This window comes from Corapipo altera, unplaced genomic scaffold, assembly GCF_003945725.1.
Source record: "Corapipo altera isolate COAL_440 unplaced genomic scaffold, ASM394572v1 62, whole genome shotgun sequence".
Taxonomy (NCBI): domain Eukaryota; kingdom Metazoa; phylum Chordata; class Aves; order Passeriformes; family Pipridae; genus Corapipo; species Corapipo altera.
This window is the reverse complement of record NW_020884894.1, coordinates 9,797,903-9,816,318: the sequence shown is the minus strand read 5'-3', so window position 1 is coordinate 9,816,318 and position 18,416 is coordinate 9,797,903. Positions and strand designations below refer to the sequence as shown.

Below are 18,416 nucleotides of genomic sequence, written 5' to 3'. Positions count from 1 at the left end.
GCATCACTCCCGAGCTTGGAGGGGGTGATCCTTGAGAATTCTGCCAGCGTTCTGCACAAGCGGCACGACACAATCGCACCTCAGCCGGGCGGTGGGAGGCGCAGAAGCCTCACGGGAGCCCCGCTCCCTCCGGGTCTGTGCCCGTGGCACCCGGGAAACAACTCCTGGGACACGCTAAGAGTGCCTGGGAAGGACCGAGGCCGCCCCAGGCTCCCATTCCGCGGAGGAGCGGCCGACGAAGCGCCGCGACCCCGCCCGGCCGCGGCCCGGCCCCCGCCCCTCAGGGCGGCTCCGCAAGATGGCGGCGCCCATTCAGCACGCCGCCTCCTCATTGGCAGCGCTCGAAGTGCTCCCCCAAGAAGCCGCGTTGCGAGTGGACGCCGCTGCACCGTCGCTATGGCAACCGCCCCGCCCTCGCTTCCTATTGGCCAAGCAGCGCGCGCAACCCGGGCAACCGCCCGGCGCGGCGCGGGGTTGTTGTGAAGGGCCGGTTGTAGGCGGGGGGTTCCCGGTGCCGGTCCCGGTGCGGTGCCGCCGGGCCCCGCCGCCACCAGCGTCCAGGCGATCCCCCACGGCAACCCGAGAAGCGCTCCCGCCCCGTGATGTTCATCAGCGGTGAGGTCTCGCCCTTCGCCGCGCCGCCGCTCGGGAGGGTCTCGCCGTGACCGCGTTTGTGTGTGCCCGCAGGGCGGCCGGGGCAGCCCCGGTGCACGGCCCGGCCGTAGGACGCGTCAGCGGAGCGGAGCCTCGCCGGGAGGAGGAGGGCGCTGCAGCCGTGCCCGCCCCAGGGGCGCCGCTCTGAGCCATGGCCGTGGCCGTCACCACGAAGACGGCGTGGAAGCTGCGTGAGTGCGGGGCGGGGGGTGGTAGGAGCCAGCTCATCCCTGCCTTGGGTGTGGGATGAACGTTGCCGACTGGAATTTTTAACTCCTGGCAGCCCCGTTTGAAAACATAGCGGCACGGGAAATAGCGCAGCCTTGTCGCCAAAGGGTCGCTCACGGCCTGTATCTTTTTTTGGTTGCTGCTAGCCCAAATGCCCGGCTGGCCCCGCGTGACTCCGATGTGGTACAAGAACAACGGAGGCAGTGAGGGATGGGGCACCTGTTTCGGGGCAGCTCTGGATGTACAGACAGGCTGGGGGACAAGAGGCTGGAGAACAGCCCTGCGGAAAGGGACCTGAGGGCCCTGGTCGATGGCAAGTTGGATATGAGCCACCAGTGTGCCCTGGTAGCCCCAAGAGTTGGATGTTTGCCACTGGTGTGTCCTGGGGTGCATCAGGCCCAGCATCACCAGCAGGTCAAGGGAGGGGATTGTCCCGCTCTGCTCTGTGCTGGTGCAGCCTCACCTCGAGTCTTGGGAGCAGTTTTGGGCACCACAGTATAAGAAGGATATAAAGCTTTTAGGGAGCATCCAAAGATGGTGAAGGGTCCAGAGGGAAGCTATACAAGGAGTGGCTGAGGTCTCTTGGCTTGTTCAGCCTGGAGAAGAGGAGACTGAGGGCAGAGCTGCAGCTTCTTCACAAGGGGCAGTGGAGGGGCAGCTCCGATCTCTGCTCTCTGTGACCAGGGACAGTGACAGCACCAACCTTGACAGAACTCAAAGAGCATTTGGACAACACTCTGGGCAAATGGTGGGATTGTTGGGGCTGTCCTGTGCAGGGCCAGAAGCTGGACTCAATGATCCTTGTGAGCACCTTCTAGCTTAGAGTATTCTGTGATTCAATGGAAAGCCCCCTTCAGAGCCCAGGTTGTGGCAGGGAATCCCCTCAGTGTCAGAGAGGAAGCCCCAGACTTAGCTCATTTGAGGTTGTCCTTCACTGCTGCTCACTGGTTACAGAAGGTTCACTGAGCTCTTCGCTGCAGGAGGAACGAGTTTGCAGGGCCTGTGTGTCTCTCTTGAAATTGCTTTGCAAGAGACAGTGAGAATCTGCTGCTTTTATGTCCATTCTTCCTCTGAAGGAGCAGTAGACAGATGCTGACCACCAATTTCTGTCTGCTTCGCTGGTCACTGGTGAGTTATTTCATGGGAGCTTTCGAGGAATGCTTAGAAGCAATGGAATGTGGTCATTTGGTGTAGATCTTTGATGTGCTATAGAAATTGGCCAGCAGAAATACAGTATCCTTGACTGGTAACACATGAAGGAGTCTGAGATAATTGACTTAGCAATTTTGTATCTTTTTGAGCAGAAAGCCAGTTTACTATGTTATCTTCCCATGCCTGAAACTCCAGTCATAGGAAAAGCTGGAAGTCGATCTATCTTCGTTCCCTAAGTGGGCAGGAGTTCTTGATCTTGGTTTTTGCCAGACTCTGCCCCATCTTAGCATCCTCCTTAGAGCAAGAAGCATTCTGAGTGTTAGGAATGTTTCAACAATGCTAATTAGAAGTTCAGTGTTACTGGGCTGGTGGGTGACGACGAGAAATGAAATAAAATAATTTGTGGGTTTAAGGAGATTTATGGGGAAGCGGATTAACCTCTCTGGCCAAGGCAGACTCCTGATTATCACCTGGCTTTTGTGAACAAAGGGTTGGATGCTTCCTCAAAGCTTATAAAGTTACAATATAATATTAAGAATGAAATCAAGAGGAAGGAAAAAGCAGAGCTGCTGACACACTCATTTCAGCAGCAATGCTCTGCAGCTGTCCTTTCAATTTTAACTAGTGAGTTGTCTATTAATGCTAATTGTACTGTTGGTTGCCTTCTAGTCCATGTTTTAAGAACACTTTGTTTTACCATTGTCATGTGGAAATTTGGTCTTTCAACACAATACAAGCATATTTTCAGATTTGCCCTTCACATGTAATTTATGGTCTGGTTACCTTTGTAATTTGAAAGGTGTTTCCCCAGCCCAGGTGAAAGTTAGGCTGTTTTGCTTTCAAAAAAGCACTCTGAGAGTCTGAGATCAAAGTACCTGTAATTACTATTGCAGCTGTCTGATATCCTTTTGGATTAGTGGTGCGTGTAAAATGTTCAAATTGCTCCTCCCATCCAAACAATCTGAATGAAAGCTGAATCGATGCTCCTGAGCCTTTTTACCAACAAATATCATGACTATTAGGCATGCAAATGCATCTGCCAAAAGCCCCTGCCAAGAATTTGAGTGGAGTTAGAAGTCCACCGTGCAAATGAGATGTCTAAGCAAAGATGCTCATTCAGCTTCTCTTTTGCCCCAAATTGGTTTCTTTATGATGAGGTTTCTGTAGAGTTCTGTTGCTGCAGCGTCAGAGCTTCCCCTTATCCCCCAGTTTTTTAACAGTCATGTGGCATTAATGAGATTTGTTCTTTTCTGCCCTTTTGGATAGACACTCACCCTCCTTTGTCACAGTTTCATGCTCTGCAGTGCTCAGTTTTGCCTGTATTAGTGGGTATGTAGCAAAGCCTCTGCCAAAGCTCAGGGAAGGGAGCTCCACCTCTCCCTGCTGCTGAGTCCAACTTTTTTTCTGGGTAGGGTAGCAAACTGTACCACTGCTCATCTGCCAGTTCCTCTCAGGTTAGACTTTCTGCTGCTGCTGCTTTCTAGAACAGGATTAGAGAGCCTTCCCCTAGGTGACTCTGGCTGCTGTGCATTATTGCAGGTAAGGGACCTTCTGTGCTCAGCCTGCTTCACTTGAGCAAATCTTTAAAAGCTCCTGAGCTGCTGCAAGGGGGAGAAGATGTTTTTTGTAGGCCATGTGAGCACTGGAGTCATGAAGCTTTGGTCAGCAAATGTCTTAAGTGCAGCAGGCAGAGCCGAGAGAGAATGTTTCAAGCAAGATAATAGTGTGACTTCTTATCTGAACAGTGGGCTGCTGCATGTTGTCTGTAGAAAACTGTAAAGTTTCTGGAGGAAGAATATTTTTTCAGTGCTTTTGGAGGAATGGGATGAAAATTGTTATACTAGTCTGTAATAACTGATGGCTTTGTTTTGTGCAGAAGAGATCGTGGCCCACAGCAGCAATGTATCCTCAGTAGTCCTGGGAAAAGGTTCAGGCCGGATGTTGGCCACTGGAGGAGATGACTGTCGGGTCAACATATGGTCAGTTAGCAAGCCCAACTGCATCATGGTAAGAACAGGCCTGTTGTCAGCTTTTTGAGGTTTGGGGGGTGGGGAATGAGGGGAAAGATTGTTGGGCTGTAGCCTGTGGGACTGGTGAATAGTTTACCAACACAAAGCTGGGTGACCAGATTCTAGTTGAAGATAAGGACAGAATTGGGTGCCTGGTGAGGCCCCTGCTCCAGAGAGATTTGGGATGGCTGGGTGCTTGAGCTGGGCCAGTGCTTGCTCAGATAATGAATACTGTGCTTTATATGTTACCAGACTACAGATAATTAAAGGAAGAGTAAGATCAGCTAGTTTTATAGTGCAGGCTACAGGGGCCAGTTTTATACCCTGGAGTTTGCAGTCATAGCAGGAGACATCCCCAGCAGGATGCATTCCCACCTGTCCCACGGTCCCTGACTGCCAGCACAAAGGTTGTCACAATAGTTTGCTGTAGGCTGGGGAGGAGGAATGCTGGGCAAGCGTGTTAGCAAGAGTAAGGTTACCCAGCAGTGATCACTGAAGTGTACCATAAATATATTTAACAGGTGTCTGTCCTGAATTGTTTTTTGTTGTTTTTTTTTTTCTTGAGTAGGTGTTGTGGAAAACCACCTTTAGCACATGTCCCTTGTCATTTGTTTAATTAACAGCACAATAATGTTGTGGTATTGAAGGCATTGCTCCAGCCAGTGCAAACTTTGTGAGGGAGAACTCAGGAAAGTAGGATCACAAAGGCTGAAAGGAGAATGTGTCTGCTTTGTTTTTTCCATTCTGTGTGTTTTGTCCTCTGAAATTCATCTTTAGTGTTTATGGTTCCTGATGTTTCCATGCTGGGAAAGAAGGAGAAGTAAAATTGCAACTCAGGTTGAGTTTGAGCTGTGATTCTCACTAAACAGAGGCAGTTGCCTGTAGAGTATGTAAAAGATTTCAATTGCACATGGAATCCTAAGACAGCCCCAGTAGAACAGGCAGCTTCCAGCTGGCGTTCCTGGCCTCTGTATGTGTGGGAGGCACAGAGCTGGCACAGCTATTTAAAAAGACATATTTGAGGAAGGAGTAAAGCAGAGAATATTGCTTGACTGGCAAGCAAAAAGTCTGTAATGGTGGTATTGGTCTTTCTGAAGTTAGTTCTAAATATTCTTGTGTTTTACTTAAATACAGGCCTTTTCAAAATGGTGATGTAATTTGTAAGCTTTCAGGTGCTCAAGGATGAAAGGAATACATACATGTGAATTACTGCCTTATGCCTCAAGTCAATACTTCAGTATTGGGACCATGTTATCACTGTGACACTCATTGCTGGCAGCAACGTGTGGCTCCTTCCTTATGTGAAGGCTCTGAAGTAGCCCTGCTTTTGCTCTTGCTTTGATTTTGTAACCAGTTCATGACACTTACATGACCCATTTAGAGAAAAACACGGTGCCGTTGTGCTTGCACAGCACAGTTTTTATGATGTAAGAATGTGTCAACCTTGTCTGGGCGTCCACACCTAATGTTTAACTGCCTGTGTCTCTGTCGATGCATCCTTTCAAAATTAGTCAGTGTGCTCCAGAGAGTGGGATAACGTGGAAGGTGGGTGTACTGTGCTATGTGCAGTGATGGGCTTTAGGGTGCTCTGCTGTACTGGTGGCTGCTGAGGAGAAAGGACCAGGTCCCAGCTCATGGCTAGAGAGTTACCCCTCGAGGATGAACAATGCCATGGTTCATACAGGGCTGTGTCAGCAGCTGTTGACTGTGACTAATGGTTCTCTCTGCAGAGCTTGACAGGCCACACAACCCCCATTGAGAGCCTACAGGTCAATCCAAATGAGAAGCTCATTGTTGCAGGGTCCCGGTCAGGGTCCATTCGAGTTTGGGACCTGGAAGCTGCCAAAGGTACGTGTCCATGAGGTTCTGCTTCTGTTAGTGCACACTTTTTGGAGAACCCTTATGCTTAGTGTCTCTGATGACCCGGAAGGTTCCTGACTTAAGAAGGAACAGGAGCCTGGCATTGCTTTAATCTTCATTTGCAGCCCTCTCAGAGGGCTTTTGTGCCATTCTGCTGAGACTTTAGAGCTGTGTATTCGTGCTCAAGCAGAAATTTGAACATGTACTGGGGATACTGATCTGAGGAACTAGTTTCTATGGTTTTGACCTGAGTGTATTGAAATCTACATTCCAGATCCTTTTCCATGCATGTACAGATAACTAGGTGTATAGAATTTGTATTCAGAGTCTCAGCTTAAAATAAGCCTTAATAAAAGGGTCCAAAACCAGACTGGAAGTTTTAAGTGTATTAAGTTCTACTTAAGTCTAGAATTCTCCCACTCACTGACCTCCTGTTCTCATTCTTAGGTTCTAGCTTTTCTTTTTAGCTCAAGCAATTTTTCTCCTCTCCTGCTCTTGCATGAAATAGACAAAGACTTAATTTTTAATAAATCATAAAAGCTATGAACTCATTGAGCTCTGATCCTTTAAAGGCTGACTGTTGGGTCATGTTTTATTTATTGCATTTTCCTCAAATCTGAGAGTGAATTTGCAAAGCTGTCATAAATCACTTGAGTGCATTCCAGCAGGAATACCAGAAAATGAGTATTTCTTATGGGTTGCTACTTGTTCACAGAGGGAACGTGCAATGAAAATAGGCTTACACTGGCTGAGCTAAGAAGGCAAACCACAGATGGCATCAGTAATGAAAAGCACTTTTGTCATTCAGACAGTTAGAATCAGTTCAGTTATGGAATAGTTTGGCATTACCAGTGGAGAGTAGCTGATCTGGCTGAATTTATTAGGAGACCTATGAGCCAGTGTCTGTGCAAATGACCACTCCAGCTCTGACTCAAGAGCTAATTTCTGCCAAGGGAATCACCAGATGATGGAGAGGGATTGCCCTTGTTATTATCTGAGCAATTTTTCTTCCTCACAGTTGAGTTCTACATTCGTCTCTCCTTGAAGAGATATGATCTACCAGTTCTACTGGTCTCTTCTGGTTTCCAGAATTACAAGGGCTGTTACTTGATGACTTCCTGAAACACTGATCGTTTCTTTGTCTCCTACTTCCTAAGCGACCATTCCTGGTCTTTTGGATGCTTCTTGCAAGGGACAATTGAAGGAGTCCAGGGTGAATATTTGAACCTATGAGATGGTGCCTGGATGGGGTGCAGAGTCCCAGGAAAGGGTCTGTCTAATAGCACTGGAAGGTTAGTGCTGCAGGCAGTCAAATGTCCCTTTCACTTCCTGGCTAAAACTGTTCCTTCCCCAGCCCATTTTACTGCTGTGTATCAAGTGGAAAGATGCCACAGCAGCCTGCCAGCTGCCTCATTTTCAGAATGGAGACCTTTGGAGTTTCCATATGTAAGGACAAGACTTTCATTAGGATCACTGAACATGGGCCCTCTGTTCCTGTTTGTTTGCATTGCAAGGGTAAAGTCAGAAGCATTTCCATAAAATAATGTATCTGGAGAAATAAACAATATATATCATGTCTAATGTGTGTTGTGTTAGCATGAGATTAATGGTGAGGATAGGATGGCTACACTTCTGAATGCTGCCTGGGGGAAATGAACTACTAAATATTTTCTCCCTATTCCTTCTCCCTACTCTGCCTCTCCTTTTCCCAGTTCTTCGTACCTTACCGGGTCACAAAGCGAATATCTGCAGCCTTCATTTCCATCCTTTTGGAAGCTTTGTGGCATCTGGCTCTTTGGATACCAATATTAAGGTAAAACCCAGCTTCCACTAGAGATTCCCCTCCTTACTTTGTTTTGAACAGTGCTAGAAATGCTGGTAGATGCTGCACATCGTCATTTCCGTGTGTGGGCAGGTGTGTTTGCGAGTGCTTGTGAAATCCCTGCATGTGTTTTCACAGCAGTAGCTCATGAGTGTGACTCTTCTGGTGTGGAATGTGGCTCTGAGTAAGGTGCCAGCCTAGACCTGGTGTCAGCAAGCACAGGTGTCCTGGTTGCTGTGGGTTGTATCAAGCTGGTATTTGACTGTCAGAATTGAGCTGCTGTAGTGTGAAATACTTTAGAAGAGTGATTCTTGCTCGGGGATTTAGGTTAGAAAACATCCCTGAGGCAAAGAGGGGTTCAGCAGCCCCTTCATTCTGCAGTGTCTGTTAGCTTGGTGACAGGGAGAGCTCTTGTTCTGGCAGGACCCTTGGGCTCCCTACATACTGCTTCAAACATATAATTTGTTTTTTTTTCTTCCCTGTAGCTCTGGGATGTAAGAAGAAAAGGCTGTATCTTCACATTCAAGGTAAAATGCTGCATTATTTTCAGGCAAAGAGGGGAGAAAGCTTTCTGTTGAGGACTTGTGATTATGTACAAATAACTTCCTAGTTTTCCAACATGAGAATAAGATCTGCATGATTTGTGAAGTGGCCTGGCAAAGCTCAGCAGGTCTCTGTGAGCTGTATGGGAATAGGAAATGGATATTATGGAATATCAATGGGTATCATGTGCTATAGAGTGAATGACTTCAGTGGGGGATGGAGAGCATCCATGAGGGTTTCTTTTTGTGGTGACTGGTATTACCATGCAAGTCCCCACTGCACCGACATGGTTCTGTTCTCGAGGCCTTTTTCTACCCAAAGAATTTGCTGCATATTAATTCATTTAGAAACCAGATACTTAGGGTCACAGCACTTCTGTCTGACCATGTGTAAGTCAGTGTAATTTAAAATTGATTCTCATTAATGAAGCCAGATCTGTATTTACCATACTTAAACAGCTGGCAGAAATGTCTAGATGAGAGAGATCACACTCATTTAGTGTGGATGGGTGTAGTGTCTTGAGCATGGTGTTTAGTGTTCTGCAAGCTGTGGACTGTGTAAAACACTTAATTGATTTTTTTATTATATTATATAGGATTGAAAGACAAAAGCCAGAATACTGTTTGTTTTGCTCATTTCAGGGTCACACAGAAGCAGTTCGATGTCTTCGCTTTAGCCCCGATGGGAAGTGGGTGGCCTCTGCTGCTGATGATCACACTGTAAAGGTAATTTATTGTGACACCCTCCTTATGTGCTCGTGGCATGTGGGAATGCTGGGATCTTTTCATCAGGCATTACCAGCACTCACTCATAAATGCCTGTAGTTCATTAGGCAGCTGGCTGAGCCCTGTGGCTTTGCAAGGACCAGTCTGTTTATGGGCATCCTGTCCAGTAGCCCCCAGAAAATTGCTGCATGTGTTGAAATGCACTTACCTAATAGACATGTTGGCACTGTGAGCATGAAAGTTCAAGTTTTGGTGGTGGTAGGGTTGTGATACCTGAACAGTGGCCTTGGTTCTCTCAGTAAACCTTGCAGAATGAGTTGTCTACAAGCATGTTGCTTCATCACACCGATTTCTGGCTCTGCTCAGTTAATTCAGTAGGGGTGTGTTATCATACACATTGCACGTGATTACCAGTCTGAAAATTGCTGCCAGGGCTGAGCAGAGCAAGAGAAGGAGTTCAGCAAAGTATCAACTGAAGCAGTGTTGTCTCACTGTTGTCTCACGTGGGCTATGAGGGAATGCAGATGAAGGACTGATTTTATTTTCAGTTTCACGTGAAATGAACTGATCAGTCATTTCACTGGATTTTTAAGTGGAGACTAGAGCACAGAAAGAAGGAATTGCTAAGGGAGTCAGAGCTTTTGGATTTTTGTTTACTTTTGAGATACAGTTTGTGGGGACAGGTAGAACTGCTGTATTTTATCTCAGTCTCTAAATATAAACCAGAAACTTCTGGGGGACAAATTACATGGAAAATTTAAAAGATAACATCAAAACAACCCAAAAGTACTGCCTTAAATGACTGGGATACTACTTTTTCCCTGATTGTTGCTTTCTTTGATAGACTTGAGTTTGTTCTTGGAGGGGGGAAGGATTAGAAAGTTGCCAGTACGAGGAAATCCTGAGTGTGTTGGAAATTTCTAACATTAAATCTCTTCAAATGTCCCTCTGTTCTTTCCTCCTTTCAGCTGTGGGATCTGACTGCTGGGAAGTTAATGTTTGAGTTTACAGGACACACCGGCCCAGTAAATGTTGTTGAATTCCATCCCAATGAATACCTTTTGGCTTCTGGCAGCTCTGACAGGTACATAAGGGGAGGGAGAAAGAAGGGAAATGTATGTCTGTTCTCTTTCTTGATGCTCTTCCTTGCAGGAACATGGGAAATAGGAATGTCACACAACTCTAGCCAGCAGAGCACCCCATCTGTGCTGGGCAGAACATGAGGATCTTGGCTTCTCATCCAAAATTGATGGCACCTTCTGCCACACTAGGAACCAATGCGTAGCCTCAAGCATCTCACTGATCCAGCTGACATCTTGTGTGAACAGCAGGCAGCCCTGCTTAGTTAACAGAGTGTTTTCTTAGTTCTGGGTCAGCTCTAAATGCCCATCCATGTCTAGAGGCTCTAAACATCTCTGTCTAGATTCACAGATCTTAGCTAGACTCACCTGTGTAGGGTCACCATTTGTGCACAACACTGGAAGTCATTCTAGCTATTAGTGTTTTGTTAAATCCTGGATCCTACAGTGATTTCTAGAGGGATGAGCAACTTTGTTCTGTTGTGTGTGCAGGACTGTTCGGTTCTGGGACTTGGAGAAGTTTCAAGTTGTGAGCTGTATCGAAGAGGAGGCTACTCCTGTCAGGTACATTCAATTCCTGCTCAGGTGTGCTAGGCAGTGACTAAAGTGGGGGTGAAGAGAGGATTTCCTCAGAGAGAGGAAACTTACTGGGGAGAAGTTTGGGCTGCTGGAGATGTTGCACAGGCCCACCAGGTTGCCCAGGTGAACACCAGATCAGAAGGTTCGTCTTTACAGATGGAATGAGAGATGTTCAGTGCAGTCAGGGACCCACAGGGAATGAGCAAGGTGGGAATGCTGTGCCTGATTCTCCACCCACTTTCCTCCCAGGTGTGTGCTCTTCAACCCAGATGGCTGCTGCCTGTACAGTGGCTTCCAGGATTCTCTGCGTGTGTATGGCTGGGAACCAGAGCGTTGTTTTGATGTGGTCTTGGTGAACTGGGGAAAAGTAGCTGACTTATCTATCAGCAACAACCAGCTGGTAAGCCACTGCTCCTGAGGCTGGGGGAGGCAGCTGGGAGATAAAAGATAAAATCCTCCTGCCTTCTTGCAGGCCTTCTGACCTTTAAGCTTGGATCAGACTGTAAGTGGCCAGGGCTTGCAGTGTGCCCAGCCCTTAGACAAAGGTTGTGGGCTTTTGCTTTCAGCAGCCTTAGCTCCACTTTGTCTCTCTTTGGCTTCTGGGGGAAGGAACTGGGGCTTGGTTTGACCATTTAGAAGCTATGCTTGGCAAGTTTTATCCAAGCCTTTCATAAATCGTTGGCAACTTCAAGTTGAAAAAGCCAGAGCACTGAACTGAGTTGCTCATGGTCACTCCATCCTTCCTGCCTGTTCTCAAAAAGGCTAGTGTGCACCCTGCTCCCTGGTGAATTACCTTGATCTCTTGCCTCTGCAGATAGGAGTTTCCTTTGCACAAAGCACAGTCTCTTCCTTCGTTGTGGATCTCAGCAGAGTCCCAAAGTCAGATTCTGTTCCTCATGGGCTGATCAGGGACGACCAGCCTCTTGTGCCACCCACCCCCACAGGATCCTCCCTTCGCCGCATCTATGACAGGCCCTCAACGAGCTGCACCAAGCCACAGAGGTAAGGGAGGCTGCTGGCTTGTTGAACTTTGAGGTTCTAAGGAAACGTCCCAGGAACTCAGTGCTCTCTGTCTCTCTGACAACATGGCTTCCCATGACATCATCTCTTTTTCCACAGCAGAGTAAAGCACAACTCAGAGAGTGAGAGGCACAGTCCTAGCAGTGAAGATGACCGGGATGAGAAGGAATCAAAGGCTGAGATCAAGAACCAGGAGGATTACAAAGAGATCTTCCAGCCCAAGAATGCAATCTGTCAGTACCAGGGTTTATTGTGCTTTTGAGTTGTGTTTGGATTTGAGCTGAAGACGCTAAACTGGTTCAGTAGATCTGAACTTTGGCTCACTATAACAGAGACTTTACCTGTGACTGGAGAATTTAGAAACCTTTATTATTCTTTAACTTTAATATTCTTTAATATTCTCTTTGGATACTGAACCCCAGATCATGTTGGTGAATAGCTGGAAGGTGGTACCTTTACTAGGGTGCAGTGATGTCTGGTTAAAGCCTGGCTCAGAATCCAGAGCTCCCTTGTAAACATGTTGCCTTCCTGTCCTGATTAGGGTGTTACGGGAATTTTATTAGCTTAAAATTTTGTTTTGTCAGCAGCCTTCATTAAAGATGAAAGGCAAAAGGTTTTGTTAAAGCAGACATTGATGTTTAGGAGATGTTGTGCAATGCCCTTTCTAAGGAATTCATAGCCATTGGTTTTATTTACTTATATAAATCAATTTAACAGGAGCTGATTTTTTTCTAGTATAATTTGTTGTGACAGTGCCTTGTCTCATGTTTCACACCTCTAGAGCAGCAATGAACCACAGGGTCAGTTTTGTCCCTCCCATCCATGAAGGCTGAAAGCCTTTGTCTAAACTCAACAATAGTGTCAAGGTCCGAAAGAGATAACTCTGCTTGTTGTATCACTGATTACCCTCATGTGTGGAGTTGTTGGAGATCTCTCAGCTCCAAGGTTGTCTTAATCACTAATCTATAGCCTTGGATGCTCCTTAATTTGTTTATTTTTTTAATTTTATTCTGTAGGCCGAACTCCTCCTCGAAATGAGCCCTTTCCAGCCCCTCCTGAGGATGGTGAGTATGGAAATGACCCCCTGGTGGGACTGGGGTTCATGGCCCTCAGGAGAGGGAGAGCTGCATGTCTGCAGAAACGGCTCCTTGTAGTCTGGCTATACAGAACCTTTGCTCTCAGCACTTGAGAGGAACACTCAGTGTCTGTTTCCCACTCCTTTTCATCTTGGTAGAGCCTGTAGCTGCAAAGGAAGCAGCGAAGCCCAGCCAAGCTGTGGATGTCCAGACCTCGCTGCCAAAGCAGGAGCTTGTATGTACCGTGTGATCTGTGGTGGCTGTTTGTGCTCCCCCTGTGAATGATGTGCGAGTGCTTGAGACTTTATGATTTCTACTCAGGCTGATTTGTTACTGAGGGGCAGTAAAGTGCAGCTCCAGGCTTTGTCCTGCCTAGTGTCATCCCTGAGCAGTGGAATCAAGGCCAGGCCTCTGACAGGGGATGTGTCTGTTGTCTTTGTTCGATGTTTGCTCTTGCAGTGGTGTTTCTCCTTGTATCTCAAAATTGGGGCACTCTGAAGAGAGCCAAGCACCAGGTTTCTGCAAGTACTTGAATTGAGGCTGTTTTGTTGCCAAAATTGTGAGCAGCTGATGGGCCAGTATCCATTATACTGGCTTCTTTAGAATTCTCTCTTAGCCTTCAGGCTGGCCACAGCCCATTGCCCTAATTTCAGATCATCATAACAGGAACAGCACTTGGCACTTCTGCTGGGGCATCACCATGTTCTTTACAAACCTTAATTACATCTTGGTGTGTACCTGAGTGATACTTTATTGCCTCTTAAACTATGCTAGCAAACTGGAGACTGCTTCTGCCTTAGGACCCTGTTGTGAGAGGAAAGTAGGTTAGAAATAAAGGTCATCAGAGTAGGGCCAGACTGTTGCTGCTAGAGCTTTCATCCCAATTTCTCCTTCAGCCCGATCCAGTCCAGAGGCCACTGATAGCCTCCTCAACTTCTTCGACCAGAACAGAGCCATCAGTGATTCCTGCAGCCAGGAATGAGCCCATTGGCCTGAAGGCCTCTGACTTTCTACCAGTAAGTGTCTCTGGACAATGGTTTCCAGTTGATGTCTGTGTTGGGTGGCATCAGAAAGGGGGTTCTCTGGGGTGCCCCCATTGTGATTGGCAGCAGGGTAGTGTGAACACAGCAGCCTTGAGCCCTGCTCACAAACAACATGTTACCAAAGCAGAAAGCAAAGGGTGAGACAGTCACTGAACAACTCCACATACTAGGCAGTGATTTGTTTAGACAAAGGTTGTGGGTGTCTGCCATTACATGGACATAATAATTTTACAGGAATCTCTGCCTCTTGCATCTTGGAGGCCTCTTGGTCTCTCTTGTCCTGGAAAAGGATAAAGACCAGAGCATCCTGATGATCCCAGACTAAATGTGGTTCCAGCATGGCATGGGCAGGAATCAAATTGAGAGTCTAATAAATTGTGTAAGATTTATACTTTGTAATGAAATCTGCTGATTCCAGATTAATGTTCCACGTAAAAAATAGGGTTTACGTGAATTAAGTTCTTCATCAAAACATACTGGGTTTGGAAACTTACTTTAAATTCACCTTTTTCTGAGAGTTTTTCCAAAGCTTCAAACGTGTTTGTGATTGACATAGTAGAAAAAGCAGAAAAGAAGTAACTGAGGTCAGAACAAATTGGGCATTTCCATTCAAAGGCCAGAGAAAGCTCTCACCCTTCTGTGCCATACTGCTCTGTTATTGGTGTCTGTACTTCCAGGCTGTGAAAAACCAAAGCCAGACCGAGCTTGTGGATGAGGAAGCCATGTCCCAGATCAGGAAGGGCCACGAGACCATGTGTGTGGTGCTCACCAGCCGCCACAAGAATCTGGACACCGTGCGGGCTGTATGGAGCACCAGTGACATCAAGGCAAGGACGTGGAGATACCTGAGGCTGCTGAGGGGAGCAGCTGAGCAGCTCTGTTTGCTTGTCTGGGGCTGATTCTGCCTCACAAAAAACACGGGGTCTCACAGGTCTTGTCCCCAGGGGTGCACCACAAAGTGCCTCTGCATCCCATCTGAGGCTGAACAGTCACAAAGAAAGGTGGAGAAAACTTTGCCACTGAGAGAGTTCTCTCCCCTAGCGAACTTCACATTTCCTCTACCTTGTTTTGGAAAAGCAGCACTTGATACTAATTTGCATTAGCCCAACCAGTTTGAGCTTTGCAATAGAACACTTTTTCTTCTCCTTCTCTCTCAGAACTCTCTGGACTCTGCAGTGGCAATCAACGATCTGTCTGTTGTTGTGGACCTCTTGAATATTGTCAACCAAAAAGCGTGAGTCCTGGGTGAGGGCAGCCCCTGGGATAGCTGAGAGCAATCTGGCTGGGAGTAGGGAGTGCTGCCTTGGACCTGCCTCGTGTCCAGTGGGCTGTGGCAGCATGAAATGCATGTGCTTGTAGTCACGTTTTCAAGCCTGCAGTGCCAGTACCTGCTGGAGTTATTTGGGGCCAAGGAAAATCAAAGTCTTGGGGCTTCATAAAGCGATTGTGCTGAGAGTCAATGAAATATGTCAGAACCTGCCACTTTCTCTCACAAGGGGGTGTCAGTGAACTTGCTCAGTGAACTTGAGTATTGCTGCCTGGGCATTTTGCTATAAAGTGTTGTTTGTGTCGACTCAGCTTTGTAAAGCTTCAGTCTCCAGTCTCAGGATGTGTCCTTTTCTTTTCAGGTCTCTCTGGAAGCTGGATTTGTGTACTATAGTCCTGCCGCAGATAGAAAAACTACTCCAAAGTAAATATGAAAGGTGAGGCCCCAAGAACGTGGTGTGCTTGGGGGACAGGGTGTAGATAGTGATAAGGGAGCTCCACTGGGCATTTTGTACCTGAAAGAAAATCCTGAGAAATCACAACAGATACAGTATAATGCTGATATGATGCCTGGAAAGTAGCCATGGAGTTGCCAGGTGTGTGTGGGAAAAGATATGGAAAGTATGCATGGGCAGGAAGAGCAGGATAGTGGGATTTGGTGTAGGTGTGTTGGATTGAGGACAGCTCTGGCAGCCAGGAGGGAGTGAAGCTGTCAGCTTGGGACAAGGGTAATGAAGTCCTGCAACAGCCCCGGAGACTCGTTGTTAGGGGGAAAAAAAATTCAGCCTCTTTCTTAAGGTGAAGTTTCTGCTCTTCCTTCTTCTGGGAGAGAGGCTCCTGCCAGAGTCCCTTGGCAGGACATCTTTGCCCTTCAGCAAAGAGGTCCCACTTGGCAGGGTATGTGCCAGGACCTTTGGAACAGGCTTGCTTTGTCAAAGCCTTGGAACCAAGATGCATTGGCTGTTGCTCTTCTTCCCTGGTTACAGGTGGTGGAGGGGGAGTTGTGTGAGGGCTGTGTGCGGGGAGGACAGGAAGAAATTCAAAGGGGACCCAATGCTCTGTTTTTCAGTTATGTGCAGACTGGCTGCACATCCCTGAAACTCATTCTCCAGAGATTCCTGCCACTCATCACAGACATCCTTGCTGCACCACCTTCTGTTGGAGTGGACATCAGCAGAGAGGAAAGGTGAGGCACACACTTCTGCTTGCTCCCTGTTGGGACCAGCTTTTCTCTTGGGTGAGCTTTGTCCTCACTGTGGAGGCTCTGATACTAGACTGGGCATGCCTTCCCTTTGTCTGCAAACACCAAACCCTCCTGCTCTAAGAAAAAGGCCGAGACTGCTTTTCCCTCTGTCACTGTGCATTGAGTCACACCTAAACAAAGTGTTGGGAGTAAAACCACCCTCTGGCTTCACCCTCTGCTTCACATGAGTTGGCAGCCAGGCCCTGGGTTTCCAGTTCATTCACAGGATAGCTCTGCTTTGAGAATTGGCTTTCAGAAAGCAGCACCTCCTTCCTCCCTGGTCTGTACTGCCAAAGGGGAAAGGGGAGTGAAAGAGCCCTTATGTGAATGCCATTCCCCTGTCTCATCAGGACATGGGCTGAATGCCTGGTGTTTGTCTGCAGAGCTCTGCTCAGATTTCAGCTTCTTCCAGGCCATTTGTGGGGCTTTTCTCTCCTGCTTGAATTGCCTTTCTGGCACTGCAGGAACAGGCACATCTCTTAGGCAGCTGAGGTTTTATGCTGTGTCTGCTGCTGTTTTTTTGCAGGCTCCACAAATGCAAGCTGTGCTACAAGCAGCTGAAAAACATCAGCAACGTCGTCAAGAACAAGTCTGGGCTCAGTGGCCGCCATGGAAGTGCCTTTCGGGAACTGCTTCTCCTCATGGCTGTCCTGGAGTAACAGCCTCCACTTCCTCACGTGCAAATACAGCTGGCCAAGCTTCCCTCTGCTCGTGGTCTGGCTGGATTTCAGGTCTCTCCATGTGTCCATCTTTTCCCCCTGCCCCCCCTCCAGAACAGTAGGGAAGTGGAATCTGGCTGGCCGGTCGCCCACCCAGCCCCGGTGCCTTACGGGCTGGATGGAGGACCTGAGTGGAGAGACGTGTGCTGTGTGAGGGGCCCTGGCGGGTTGAGGGCCCCGCAAAGACCTGTAGGGAAGCTGCTTCATTTCAGCTCTTCATCTCAGCATCAAGCTCTGGGCTGCTCTGTGTGCTGGCCGTTCCGTGGCAGGACGGCTCCGAGCCCGCTGTCGCCCCTCCTTCCCGCCTGTGCTGTCCGTTCTTGTCGCTTGGCCCTGTGGGCCGGGGCTGGCTGGCCCCGCTGTCGCTGTGCAGCGTGCTCAGGACTGCAGAGACCGCCCCACAAATGCCTGCTGTGGGGTGGAGTGCCCTTTCCGTACAGAAGGAACATCAGCTGCCGTGAGGGATTGGCTCCTTTGGCTTCATCCAACCTGGGCAAGGACACCGTGCCACCGTGCTGGTGCAGTCTCAAGGACCTGAACCAAGAGGATGCTGTCTCTTGGCTTCTCAGACATCCCTGCTGGCACCCAGGGATGCAGGAGATTAATATCTTCAGACTGTGCTGCGATCTGAGGTCTTCCTGGACCTGTGAGAATATGTGACTTAAGCAGGACTTGTCGTATGTGTTTGCCTTTGGGGGTGAGGATTTGGGAGGGTGGAGAAACAGAGGGACATGGACTGATTAATGTCTTTCTACATCCACTGGACCACTCTTAGAGGTTCGTTTTTTGGTTTTTTTCCCCCAATAAATGTCTGTCAGAACCTTTCTGTCCCTCTTTCTTCTTTCCTCTGGGGAAAGAGGTTCCTGTTGGTGCTTCCCTGCTCTTCCCAGCCTGTCTCCCATTTTATACACTGGAGCCTGTTCTCCAGGAATCTGTAACTTAAATGAATTTTATTAAAATATTTGTAATTTTTTTTTTTAAAGTCGTGTTAAATGCCTGAATCTCTTGAAGTCCTGTTTACCTTGGCACAGCTCCTGATTGGGAGCACCCAGGAAAAGCAGGGCCCTGTTCCCTGTGTGTCCCAGGGGAAAGCTGACCATTCTTGCCCTTCCTGCTGGGAGGCTGCGGTGAGCAGCGGGAGAGCCAGCACTTGCTGGGTGGCTTGTGGAAATCCCGGGGGTGGTTTCACTGCTGGGTTGTTCCCAGCTCAAGGAACAGTGTCATCATTTGGGGCTTGTCCTTGTCCCTGGCCCCAAGCAGATCTCCCTCCCTGCTGAGCTTCCAGCAGATCTCAGCTGGGAGAAGCATGAGGTGGAGCAGGACGTGGCAGTGTTGAGGCTGACTTAGGGTTTAACCACTCACTCTCCTGCTAATCATGGGAGCCCAATGGCTGCAATC

At 48.1% G+C, this 18,416-nt stretch overlaps 1 protein-coding gene across 3 annotated transcripts; it reads left to right on the top strand.

Moving 5' to 3' along the window:
- The first annotated feature begins 486 nt into the window (after positions 1-486).
- On the top strand, positions 487-18,000 carry KATNB1 (katanin regulatory subunit B1). 3 transcript variants are annotated; one of them, XM_027646565.1, is made up of 20 exons: positions 488-615; positions 688-845; positions 3,911-4,041; positions 5,774-5,891; positions 7,616-7,716; positions 8,211-8,252; positions 8,910-8,993; positions 9,962-10,077; positions 10,565-10,636; positions 10,901-11,051; positions 11,466-11,653; positions 11,771-11,904; positions 12,688-12,735; positions 12,906-12,982; positions 13,644-13,763; positions 14,468-14,617; positions 14,948-15,024; positions 15,419-15,493; positions 16,126-16,242; positions 16,826-18,000. In XM_027646565.1, the coding sequence occupies exons 2-20, from the start codon at positions 806-808 to the stop codon at positions 16,956-16,958; spliced, it is 1,974 nt and encodes a 657-aa protein (XP_027502366.1). In that variant the 5' UTR covers positions 488-615; positions 688-805; the 3' UTR covers positions 16,959-18,000. The 3 variants fall into 3 exon arrangements, with proteins under 3 accessions (XP_027502367.1, XP_027502366.1, XP_027502364.1); XM_027646566.1 differs by having other exon boundaries at positions 487-845; positions 11,774-11,904; XM_027646563.1 differs by having other exon boundaries at positions 488-845.
- The last annotated feature ends 416 nt before the right edge of the window (positions 18,001-18,416 follow it).

What these genes read in the sequence shown, in the direction of transcription:
- KATNB1 (XM_027646565.1), top strand. Translation starts at nt 806, where the DNA reads ATGGCCGTGGCCGTCACCACGAAGACGGCGTGGAAGCTGC. An exon ending in GAGGAGGCTACTCCTGTCAG is followed by an intron (nt 10,637 to 10,900) that starts GTACATTCAATT and finishes CTTTCCTCCCAG; the next exon opens with GTGTGTGCTCTTCAACCCAG. An exon ending in AGCTGCACCAAGCCACAGAG is followed by an intron (nt 11,654 to 11,770) that starts GTAAGGGAGGCT and finishes CTTTTTCCACAG; the next exon opens with CAGAGTAAAGCACAACTCAG.